The 12,425-nt window shown below is 51.6% G+C and overlaps 1 protein-coding gene across 1 annotated transcript; it reads right to left on the bottom strand.

Annotated features, from left to right (window-relative positions):
* Positions 1 to 189: 189 nt before the first annotated feature.
* LOC124096390 (cytochrome P450 26C1) lies at positions 190 to 12,387 on the bottom strand. Its single transcript, XM_046450220.2, has 6 exons — positions 10,421 to 12,387; positions 9,675 to 9,899; positions 8,965 to 9,240; positions 7,225 to 7,380; positions 4,963 to 5,280; positions 190 to 2,993 (listed from the first exon to the last, which is right to left on the bottom strand). The coding sequence occupies exons 1-6, from the start codon at positions 10,622 to 10,624 to the stop codon at positions 2,616 to 2,618; spliced, it is 1,557 nt and encodes a 518-aa protein (XP_046306176.1). The 5' UTR covers positions 10,625 to 12,387; the 3' UTR covers positions 190 to 2,615.
* Positions 12,388 to 12,425: the final 38 nt, after the last annotated feature.

The following is a 12,425-nucleotide window of genomic DNA, read 5'->3' as shown; positions in this document are numbered from 1 at the left end:
CGCCTCCGGCTGGTGTGCAAAACTGACTATCGGGAGCGGGAGCGTGACCTGGGGCCCATTCCCAATCCTCAGGCCTGACCCGCCTGTGACCCCTGCAGGCCGGACCGTGACATCCGAGTGAACTCTGCGGGGCCACCTCGCCAAGTTCAGCTCGCGCCTGGTCACAGGATGAGCGAGGCCTGCGCGCTGGAAGTTGCCACAGACAAAAAAAAAAAAGAAGAAGAAGAAAGAAAAAGGAAAAACCTGCCTGCTCATCGAGACCCGAGCGGGGGTATCTGTTGCCAGGGAAAAAATTACATATGAGAGTGAAAGATCATTAAAGAACATCTTGAAGGGGGAGAGGGGGTCAATAAATTACCAGCCCCCAAAGAACTTTGATCTAGTGGTGGTGGGCGGGGAGGGGGGTTTGGCTGGCTGGAAATAGACTGTTTCCAAAATGTTTACAAAACATTTCATTGCTAAGAGGTGGAGGTGAGAAACCTTTTTGTTGTTGTTGTTTTGTTTTGATTTGATTTGTTTCTTTACTGAAGGGAAAGGGAGGATCCAGAGGTAGATAAGTCAGATGAACTAGGGCAGCTGAAGCACCCCTCCATTTTTCTCCCTTCTTGAACATTTTTATCCTCAGGGTTCCATACCTGCTGTTCCCTCTGCCACTCTCTGGTTCCTTCCAAAGTTGAATATCACCGTCTCAGAAAAGCTTTCCCAGCCCACCACTCTATTACAGATGCTTCGCTTTATATTCTTTACGGGGCTTATCACCACTGGACAGATTCTTGTTCTTATGGGTTTTTTTTGTTTGTTTGTTTGTTTGTTTTATTTATTTATTTATTTTGCTAGTTCATTGCCTCCTTCCATGAGCAATATCAAGAACAGAAGGGCAATAACCACATCTGCTCCTTCCCAGAGAATTTAGAGCTACTAAATCAGGGAACCTTATTCCTTAAAATTATTAACATGATGTAGCAACGAGAAATTAGAGTAAATTTGGAGCCACTCCTATGGCTTATTTAGTTCAAACCCAAGTGCAGGTAAACCAAGTTTCTGGGAACTGATAGACTATCCTGGTTTCTGATAGGCTACGCCTCATATTTCTACACTCTCCCTAAATCAGAATCAATCCTGAAGCTGGGGTCCTTTGGCCTCCTCACCCAGACATATGCTTCTCAGACCCAGATGTCCTAAGTGTTTCCAAGAGCACCCTAAGGGCAGACCTGCATCCTGCCACCTTTGCTACCTCTGGCGCCTGCTGAGCTCAGGGTCTGGCGCCCGACCTGTGACCAGCCATGGGTGATGAATTGCGCTGTATGGGGGTTATGGCAGTGTCAGCCCCTCTTGGAAGAGCCGGCTATGCTTTGGAGCTGCCAACCCTGCACACCCCTGCTGAGTTCCCCCTTTCCTTCAGGCCCTAGGATCCACCTTAAGCATAAGGTCAGGAGGGCACTGGCTTCCTTCTGGTTCATTAAGGGGTCAGCTCTGGCCTGAGAGGCAACTTCCCCAGCTCACCAGTCATGTTCAGCTGCCCAGGCCTGTGTGAATATGGGTAGCAGGTTGAAGTGGGCTAAGGATTCCTATGAAAAGCCAAAGGGGCTAAGCCCAGAGGGTGAAGCAGTGGGGTTAAGTGATGGGGTAGAGGAAGCACTGGTGGGGGAGTTCAGAAACCTATTGCTGGCTCCTTGGGGAGTCTTTGGTTCTTTCCTCCTTAGTTCATCCTCTGTAACAGAGAGGATATTGAAGTAGTAAACCAGGAGATTTCTGCAGCTAGCTATGGGGGAGATAATTCAAAGCCGTCTCCAGAACTAGGCTCAGAAATGAAGCCCGTCCAGTGAAGGATTGGTGCTGTCCACCTTCTGAATATGCTCCGGGGTGGGTCCTTCAGGTAGGTCCTTTATGTGCCTCCCCCACCCTCCACCTGGTGCCTTCCCACCAAGGAGCAGCAGCTCAGCTAAGCCCTAGCCTCCTTGCTCAACCGCTGGCAGGAACTTTTATTTCTTGGCCTTCCTGTTTTGGGTACAAATATCCCAAACCTCTCTGATTATATCTCAGCCTCCCATGAGGGGATTATGTCTCAATCTCCCATGAACCATCTTTAGAGACATCTCGGTATGCCTTTTCTACCCTGGAAAGATTAAATGCGTTCTTGAAGTAGGAATTTTTCTTTTAATAAGTCTCCAGCAGAATCCGGTGATGTTTGGCTGTTCAGGGACCTGGAAGCGCACCCAGTTCAGAGTTTCCGCGAGATTAGACGGGCAGAAAGACCCAAGTCGCATGAAACCGGAGGCCCGTTACCTTCTGTTGGGCTCCCTTTTGGTGTTTTTTTTTCTCAAGGACCCAAATCAATTCAGGAATGGCCCCCTGGCGATTTGGCTTCCTCGAAAGTCTTGTAGTTCCCACCACGTGCGCCTGTTCTCTGTGTAACCCCCGCCGCGGGCCCGCGATCCACGTACTCTCTACGGCGCTTTGACTCGATGGCGGTGGCAAGACTTCTTACTCGCTAAAGTCCAGCACCGAGACACGTTCGGTGAAGGTTTGTTAAACTAATTAGTGACGGGTGAATGCTCGCGGGATGTAGGGCGCGCAGCAGCCACTGGGCAAGCCAAGTCTCTCAGCGCCGCCGCTCAGAGGTGTAGCTCATTCCCTGAGGCCGGAGGCGCGAGCGGGTGGAAGAGGAGCCGAAGCCCGTCCACCGGGTGCACGATGGGCACCGTCTGCATGGCCGGGAAGGCGGACGTGGCCAGTTCCCAGCGAGCGGTGCGCACCAGCTCCACAGCTAGTAGCTGCAGTACTGCCTGTGCCAGCTCCTGGCCGAGACAGCTGCGCGCTCCGCCACCGAAAGGGATGTAATGAAAGCGGCCGGAGGTGCCCGGAGCATCTTCACGCGCTGCGCTAAAGCGCTCCGGGTCGAAGCCTTCCGGCGGGCTACGATACACAGCTGCGGTCTCGTGCGTGTCCCGGATACTGTACATCACGCTCCAGCCTTTGGGGATCTGGTAGCCCTGTAAGGAGGCGAGGTGCACAACCTGACCACAAAATACCTGGAAACAGAGCCCGAAAAGACCCTCCACCCCCATGCACCATGCCATACCGGCTTGTGAAACCCGGCAGGCAGGCGTCATTCTGGGCACCAGAATGATCTTCCTTCCAGCCTCCGCTCTTTCATTAGGAAGCTGTATGATCTTGGGCTAGACATTCAATCTGCGCCTCAGTTTCTTACTTGATAAAATGAGAACTGAAATGCCTATTTCGTTGTAAAGATTCGAAAAGGGGTCTGACACATACTAGTGTTCAGTAAATATGTGTTATTATATAGTAAATCTATCGTTTATATTCCCTTGTTTTGTCTTTCTTTTTTCTTCTGACATTAGATCAGAAGACTTATATTCCAGTTCTGCACCTACCAGCTGCCTGAAACCCCAACACAAAGGGCAGAGACCCCCATTCCTATAGGTCTGTTTAATTATAAAACTGTTATTTTCATTTAACTGAAAACTTCCGGCTGTAACCACTCACTGTTTGGACAATACTTCAGATCTGGTAGACACACTTTAAGAAGTAGCACATAAGATACTGAAGACAGCCTTCCTGTAATTTTTGCCCACCTCTAGCCTTGCTAACCATTTTGCTTTTTTTGTTGTATTTTCCAATCCCTCGATCATCCTGCTGCCCTCAATTCAAGAGATTGCAGCTTTCTGAAGCCTGTTTGCCAACCCCCACCCCACAGCCTCACCAGGGTGATAGGACATCTTGGAGTCACTAAGATTCATCTTGGAATTGCTGGCTCTCCTCTCTAGTACACCCCATCTGTACACTGGAGGATGGTTAAGACTCTTCCTTGATCTCTGCTCACCCTCTGTGGGGACCCTCCCTGATCTTCTGCTCCTCTTCCTGTTCCCCTAAGGTCTTCCAAGGCATACCAGCATCTGCAGAGTAAACTGTGATTTCCAAGATTCAGCATCCAAGACACTTCTAAACACCCACCTTTGTCTGGGCTGTTCCTTCTCTGTGGTGCACTCTCATTCTACCACATTCATGACTTCAGTTCAAATGCCAGATCTCAAAATGTTTTGATTGCACCCAGCATTGGAAATCACTTCTTTTTTTCCACCATTTATGATGAAGCTATCAGTGCTGGTCCCCTCATTGTCCCCATGATACTCAATGCCCTCCCCCTGCACCCTGGTAGCAATGGGTCATGGATGCTCACTGTGGAAGGCAATGCCCACTCTTTGTTTGGAGTTGCTCAGTTATTGAGCGTGGTGCTCTAGAGACGGCTTTTTAGGCCAACAGTCCTCAATTTAGCAGTCGGAATGGGCCAATCCCAATGCTGCCACTTGGCTACACAACCCTGAACCCACCTGGAGAATCAGAGTTGGAGGACCAAGACAGTTTCCTTCCAGGGAACAAACTGAGGCCTGGAGTGAAGAGAGAAATGCCCACTGCATTCAAAGAGGAGTCAGGTCTAGACCTTAACCTTGCCCATCCCAGGGCAGTCAGCAGACCATTAAGAAATTCTACCCTGTAGAATTGCTGCACTTCACTGGCATCCAACCTTAGCTGGAGCCCTGGTCAGGTAACAATGATGGATTCTTTGATCTTGCGAGGGAGCCAGAGGTGAGATACATACTACAGTCTTTGCTGCCCACTCACCTTTGCTGAATGGGAGGTGTGCAGTGGTGTGCAGAGGAAAGCAAATTTAATTCTAAAACTTGATTATTATTGAGCAGACCTACCTAGACCGCTGACAAAATATTTAAACGAAATTCCTAACATTTCCCGGTTTACCAGGAGCCAGGCTTTGCATCCCTGTGCCGAGGACCCTGGTAAGTGGAGGAGGGCTCACCCCGTTTTACAGATGGGAAAGTCCTGGGCTAGGAGACCTGCGGCCCTAATCCCCAACCCTCTTTCCACCCACTCACTGCAGCAGGTGACAGGAGGCTGGCAGCTTGGCGGGCAAGGCGCACTTACGTCCAGCTCAAAGGTGCGCAGCGCTGTGCGGTAGCCCCCGGACACCGGCGGCAGGAGGCGCAGCACCTCCTTGACTACGCAGTCTACGTAGCGCAGACGGCCCAGCACCGCGAGACTGAGGTCAGGCTCGCAACCACAGTCTGGCCCTGGCCCGGAGGCCCCAGGCGTGCAACTGCACGCGCGTTCCAGCCCTTGGACTGCCAACTCCTGCTGGATCTTGGCGATGGCCGCCGGATTTTGCAGTAGCAGCAGAACGAGGGAAGTGCTGGCACTGGCCGTAGTGAAGAAGGCGGCGAAGAGGAGCTCCACAACGGACTCCTGCAAGACAGCCCCGTTGTCTCTGATTCACAGTCTTGGCCACACGGCGGAGGCGCAGAAAACCTTAAACTATTGCACTAAGGCGGGCGAGCTGGGATGTGCTACCGTGATGGCTGTGTGCTGTGCGAAGGTCCTGAAATCCATTAACTTCCAAATCTGCCACTTGGGAAAGTCGCATAGAGCACCAGGCAAACAAGTATCTACCTACCTTTCTTGTTGAAAGAGTTCCCAGAGGCAATGCTGGAAACTTACTCAGTGCATTACCCTTAGTGTTTTATTAACCCATTGGATTCTCCCCCTAATTCTGTGAGGCACAATTACTGCCATCCTTTTACAGGATTGGAAACTGAGGGCTGAGACGTGCTCAAGGTCCCTACAACTAGGAGTTTTAGCAGTGAGGCTTGGGATTCTAAATGCTCTTGACCTCTTGGTGGTGCTGCCTCCAACTCCCACTGGGCCTTCTGATAGCAACTACAGTGAAACAAAGGTATCTTCAGCAGCCTCCCACCAAAGCCTGCATCAGTCCTTCATCTTCTTATCCGTCACTATATCTCTTCCTGGTCTGCCCTGCTCAAGAAGGGATAGCCTTCAGATTTCAAGCCTCACTGCTTTCCTCCACCTTCTCTCTGTCAAGTGTCTTCCTTCCAGGCAGCATCAGTGTTTGTGTTTATAAGGTGAACGGGAACCCTCCCTTCCCATACCTGGGAAATGGGAGGCTGTTTTGCTCACCACTGCACCTCCCATTTCAGCACAGAGCTTGGCAGTGAATAAGTACATAATATTTGTGGAATGAATATTGACCTGTTTGAAGGCTAACTGCTGGTCCTATCTTGGACAAGATGGACATCTGGGATGGAGGACCCCATTGCCCCAACATCCTCCCTGGCCAGTCTGGTCTCCCTTTGTGATGCCCAGGCCAGAACTGAAGATTCCTGGCCAGTGAGCACCTTCCTGAGGGTGTTGTCACCCCTTTCCAGTCCTGTCAAGGCATAGGGATCATCTACTTCATTCCATTCCACTTCCCTTTACTGCCCAGAAATGATCTTATCCATTGGTCACCCCCAGGACCCATGAGCTGATTGCTCATTCTTTTGTAACCATTTTGATGCTTCTGGACCTCAACCATCCAGGAGTCAGGATGGAGATTATTTGTTCCATTGTCAGAGAAGAAACTAAAGCTGAGCCCCATATTCAGTGGCTGGCTGGTAGAAAGTGGGAAACAAGTCAGAGAAAGGATGGAAATTGCTTATGGAAGATTGAGGTCCTTCCATTTCTCACTTTCTCCTAGCCCCCATAGTGCACTTCTTTCTGGGTTCTCAAATAGATCCTGGGCCATTCCAAGCTCCCTCCTTTTCTCTACTGCATCTACATGTAGGTGGAGAGTGGACCTAATTCTTCAGGAGACCCTGCAGAAGCAAAACAGGCAGTTAAAGGTGCCAGGTGCCAAGATGGTTCATAAAATGAGAATGTTGCTTTGGGGAGGAAGATGGGAGTTTTGAGGATGTGGAGGTTTTGGTTTTTGGGGTTTTTTTATTTTTATTTTTAGTTTTTAATGGACACAATACCTTTATTTTATTTCTTTTTATATGATGCTGAGATCCTGAGCCCCTTAGAATTTATAGAAAAAGAGTGAAGGGGACTTCATAGGCAGGGGACAGCAGAGACAATGACATGGGGTGAGGGGGGGGCAAGTGGAGGGGTTAGGTCCAGAGCTGTTTGGGGCCAGAACTTATGAGGACAGGCTTAAGATTCATCCTTTCAGTGCTCTTGGAAGGTGGGTACCAGCGCAGGGCTATGCAGCTAGTGTGTGTGGCTGATTCATGGCAGGAACCCAGTTTCCTCTTTCCTTTCATCCTAATATGTGCCTGTGCCTCAAAATGGTGCTAGTGTGTGTAGACACTTGCTGGGAACAAAGAGAGGAAGGAAAAACCTCCTGCCACCTACCTTCAGCTCCTGCACTGACAGTTCATGACCCAGCTCCCTAGCACTGTGAATGATCAGGTTGAAGGCATCTCTTGGCTCTGCCTCTGTATCTTCATGAAGCTTCTCAGCAATGGCCTCCTCCAGGTACTTGTGCAACTGGTCTCTGGCCTGGATGCCCTGATGCACAGGGAGAGAAGGCAGATGTGGCAGGAAGACTCAGGGACCATATTTAGCTGCCTGCCTCTAAAACTTCTCTGGTTTCACATACTTTGCCTAGATCCTGGTGTTAGATCTCTCAGCTTAGTTCCCTCCATGCTTGGCACGTAGTAGAATTCAATAAATGACCATAAATCTGTCCATTGTCTGCAATAATTATATCTTTTTTTTTAAAGAGAATTTTTTAATATTTATTTTTTAGTTTTTGGCGGACACAACATCTTTGTTTGTATGTGGTGCTGAGGATCGAACCTGGGCCGCACGCATGCCAGGCAGCGCGCTACTGCTTGAGCCACATCCCCAGCCCCCAATAATTATATCTTGATTATCATAAGTCCCTCTGAGCAAGACTGTCATCCTCAAGGCAGTACAATGAGGCTCAGAGGGGTCAAGTGATGATCCAGAGTAACACAGCACAGTCAGGGTACAATCATTCAAGTGCCCTTTCCTTCACTAGGCTCAGGCTGGGGCAATGGGCATCACTGCTGAGAAGAAGGGGCACCCAGGAAAGCTCTTAGGGGACACTATCATATGTTCTAAGCATTAGCCTCTGTAAGGGGCTGGGGAAGAGGGCTGGGATGCCCCTTCAGAGTTTCAGGGAGCAAGCACAACTAAAACATAACTCCCTGGGGCTGGCGATGTAGCTCAGCAATACTGAGCTTTCCTAGCATCTGTGAGGCCCTGAATTCAATCCCCAGGACCATCTAAATAAAATGAAAATCCCCCTGGGGAAGCCTTGAAATTGAGCACTTCTTAACCAGAAGTATAGATTCAAATCCTGCCTGTGCCGGTAATAGCTGTGTGATCTTGCTTAAGGCATTTAACCCCAATGAGCCCGTTTCATCAATAAAATAAGAATAATAATGCTTAGCAGTCTGCAAGGATTAAATGAGAAAATGTATCCAAGGCGAACAGCGCACATGACCCTTTATACAAATCTGTTATTTTTATTCAGGTGACTGAAAACCAGGAAATCTGCAGACTGAAAAGCTCCATGCAGGGGAAAGGGAAGGCTAAAATAGGGCTTTTTCGGTGCTCTTGGAGCCCCGCCTGTCACTCTGAGCTGGAAATTAGCGGCCCAGGGCAGCGGTATTGGGGGCTAGCACCCATCCGCCTTCGACCAGGGCAGGTGCTGGGGTGGGCTGGGGTGTGCCTGCTGCCCTCCGGTTCCCACCAGTTCTGCAGCCATCCAGGCTTCCGAAGAGGCACTGGAGGCCCAGGCAGAAGCCGCCGCTCTGCGGAGGGCACGGACTGATTGGCTGGACACCCGCCACTAAGACCCAAACTGAGGAAGCCAGCGGTTGCATTGGTTGGAGTCCAACGCGTCAGGCAAGACTCTGAAAGGGTGTGTGGTCCGCCCCGATCCCACATCCAGTCAGAACAGAAGTAGACCAGGAGCCCACCACCACAGCAAGCCGCCTCCCCATTCTGGGCGGCACCTCAGCCTCCCAGCAGATGTAATGTCGTGGTGCGCTAAGTCTCAGGGATACCCCCCCGTGCTGTGGAACCCAAAAGGAAGAAGGTCTGGGGCCGGGGCTCCAGTACCTTGCGCAGACCGCTGAAAGGCACGTCCAGGGGCAGTGAGAAGAAGTTTTCCACCAGCTGCTCAAAGGTCCGGGCCAGCTCGGCACACCGCACCTCGTCCAGCCGCAGACCCAGCAGGATGCGCGCAGCCAAGCGGAAGGTGAGCGCCTTGGCAGCCTGGTAGACAGCTACGGGTCCGCGGGCAGAACACCAGGAGCGCACCTCACGCCGCAGCGCCTCCTGCAGGCGCGGCACGTAGTGCTCCAGTGCGGTGCGGCTGAACACACGTGCCAGCACCTGTGGCGAGCGCGCCAGATCAGCGCTGGCGGGAGAGGGGACCTACTCCGCTGCGCAATTCTCTAGTAGCCAGAAGACCAAGTCTGATCCCTTCCTCCTCTTCTAAGCACCCCAAACCTAAACTTGCTGGGTTTTGCTCTCATCATTCCCTCTAGTTCTGCTGTTACATACAGTCCCTCCCATATATCCACGCTTTTCTAGAAGCCATCCTTGAAGTCTTCCTTGAAGTCCTCTAGGTTTGATCTCCAGCATTTCTGTATAACAGTCACTTTATAATTCAAAACTGGAGAATGTAAGAGACTGGCCCAAGGCCACCTGCTCTTAAGCAGGGATCTCGGTCAGGTTCTCGGTGTACCCTTATACCTGGCTCCTACCTGGCCCACAGCAGGTGCCTGAGGATCGCAGTTCTGACGTTGCCCCTAGTTTCCACTCACCTTGCGCCGCCGCCGGTGAGGCTCACCAAACGCACTGAGAAGTGTGTGGGAGCCTAGAAGGATGTGCGCGCTCTTCGGCCACTGGCTGCGCACCAGGCGGTGCTCACCCAGCAGGATGGTGCGCACGTTCTCCGCACCGCTCACGCGGATCACTGGCCTGCCCAGCAGGTGGGTCTTGAACACTGTGCCGTAGCGCTCCCGGCGGGAACTGTGGAAACTCGAGCCCTGTGAGCGAGGGGAGCTTGGAGGGCTAGGGCCTCTGGGCCAGGTTGAGGCCTCTGGCCTAGGCCTCCCAACTGATAACACCTTGCCCCATCCCGGCCCGTTGTATTTAACAAAACAGGGCTCCAAACAGCCCCCGGAAATACCCGATGGGAATACAGATGCTCTTGTTTCCACTGGTAAGGTAAAGAAATAGAGGCTCAGAATGGGGACGTGAGCGCCCAAGGTCTCATGACTGAGATACGCCCCCTGACTCCTAACTCTATACTTGAATCTTTACTCGCTCCTCAAACCCCTCCTAAGCCCAGTATTGTTTAAGCTGCTCTGGGGAGAACTCTGGTAAGTAAGTTACGGTCTTTCTAGGAAGCAGAGAAGCTAGCATAAGAGAGGGTTGTAAGCTCTCCCCGGGGTCCTGGGCGAAGGGAAGGTACTAAGAACCCTGAGAGCATTGACAATGAGGAGAGTCCAGTGGGAGCTGCGGAAAGGGGGCCATATGAGGTTGCAGGGAACGGTAAATTGCTCACCTGAACCAACCAATGCAGCGTTTCGCCGAAGAAGGGCCAGCCCATGGAACCCTTGGGCAGAGGCAGGGCAGAGGTCCGGTCCCGGCTCAACTTCCAGCGGAGGGTCCAGAGGTACTGGGCCAGGCATAGCAGCAGGCCGGCGCACAGGAGAGCGGTGCCGGCCGCCCCAAGCACCGACAGGCAGCTCAGCCCCCAGGGAAACATGACGAGGCTGCGGGGACTAGGCCGCTGCGTGAACAGGAGCACAAGAATTGGGACGCGAGCGGAGCGCAGAACTCACCTGTTCTGTCCCGAAAGGGCCAGTTTGGGGGCCAAGACCGAGATTAGTAAACCTCAGAGTCCCGCTCTAAAAACAAATTGGCAGTGAAAAGCCGCAGTGACCGTGCGCCCTTGAGGAACAAGTACTCCTCCTTTGGCTGGCGCACTTGAGATATTTTCCCAGCTTCCAGTTCAAAACACCAGTCCCTTTTGGGGGTGCAGGCTGTCTTGGGAATGCTCACTCCAGGCCCCCGCAGGACACTCCCACCTCCTCCCCGGAATGGAAGCAGCGAGGGAGGGCAAAGCAACTCACCCGGATTGTCAACCAGGGCTGCAGACCCCGGCCCCAACTCCTCTCTACTAGTTTAACCCTTCTCAGATTATCCTCAACACGTTTATATAGATAATGGCTCCCTCCCTACAGACTGATCCCAGATCCCGCTTTGTACAACGCGACGTGCCTTTGCATATTTAAAGCGCCCCATGCAGAGTAATGATTGGAGGCGTTGGGCAGGGGTGCAATCAAGGAAGGGATCCTAGAAGGGAGTGGCAGCTAGGCAGGGGGCCGCGCCAGCGCACCCTCGGGCGGGGCTTGCGGTTTCGCGCCAGAACTTTCCGACTCTTCCCAAGAGCCTGGGAAGAAGGCAAAGCCTGCGCTCGGCTTACAGGCTTGCGCCCCGCAGCGCTCTAGGCCCACCCCCACCGCGTCTGTCTCTAGGATCCCCACTCTCCAGCACTAGATGTCCCCTTTACTACCACTCCACAGTTAATGGACTGGGAGTGCTCCCCTTTGCTCCGTCTCTTTCAGGGAAACTTGGGCATCGATGCCGGCCCTTGGCATCCCCAGAACCCAGAAGGGCCCAGATTCTCTGACTCCGAACCCTATCCGGGTTCTCTGATCCACCATTCAGGATCTTTGAAGAGATGGTAGTTTCATTGCTGCCAAAAATTCAGCGACGCCCCGTAGTCTGGAGAAACAAATCCTGCTTTTTGGGTCTGAAGGACCGAATTCTCTCCTTCCCCCCCCCCCCCAAGTCCGACCTACGATCCCCTGTAGTTGTGTCTGGGGTTTTGTGTCCCATCCGAGGGTTCCAAACGGACCAGAGCGTCCTTGTCCCTACATCGCAACCTGTTGTGGCGTGGCGGGGTTGGGGGTGGGGAGGAGCATGGGGTCGGTGCTTTCTTTATTGGGAAGAGTAAAGGGTAGCCACACCGGTCGGCTCCAGGCGGCAAAAAGACAGCATCCTTCCTCTCTCCGGAACTCTAGACGCCTCCGCAGACAGGAGACAAAATGGGAGGCATCCAAAGTACCCTGGAGGGCAGGGTAAGGAAGCCAGGGGTAGCCACATTCCATAGTCTTCAGAGTATGCTAGCTGTTCTCCAAATGTCTAGATTTTATTGTTCCTGAAGAATTACCATGTTTTTTTGTATGATATTTTTTAAATGTTAAATACTTTACAGTAAGAGATGGTCAAGAGAACAAATGTTTTTGTTTTGGTGCCACTTCCATTCCAATAATTAATAAATAATATTCCTTTTTGCAAGTCTTTTTAAAAGACATGCTCAAACTTTCAATATTTCATCACAAAATCCAGAGATGTAAATAGTTCTTGACACTTACTTTTTTATTTTTAGCTTTTAGTTGTTGATGGACCTTAATTTTATTAGTTTATTTATATGTGGTGCTGAAAAACCAACCTAGTACCTCACACATGGTAGGCAGTGCTCTACCACTGAACCAAAACGC

The sequence above is a fragment of the Marmota monax genome, unplaced genomic scaffold (assembly GCF_021218885.2).
Source record: "Marmota monax isolate L192 unplaced genomic scaffold, Marmota_monax_Labrador192_F-V1.1 WCK01_AAM20220418_F8-fsc00004, whole genome shotgun sequence".
In the NCBI taxonomy this organism is placed as follows: Eukaryota; Metazoa; Chordata; class Mammalia; order Rodentia; family Sciuridae; genus Marmota; species Marmota monax.
Note: the sequence above shows the minus strand (reverse complement) of the source record. Positions and strands in the feature narration are given on the sequence as shown.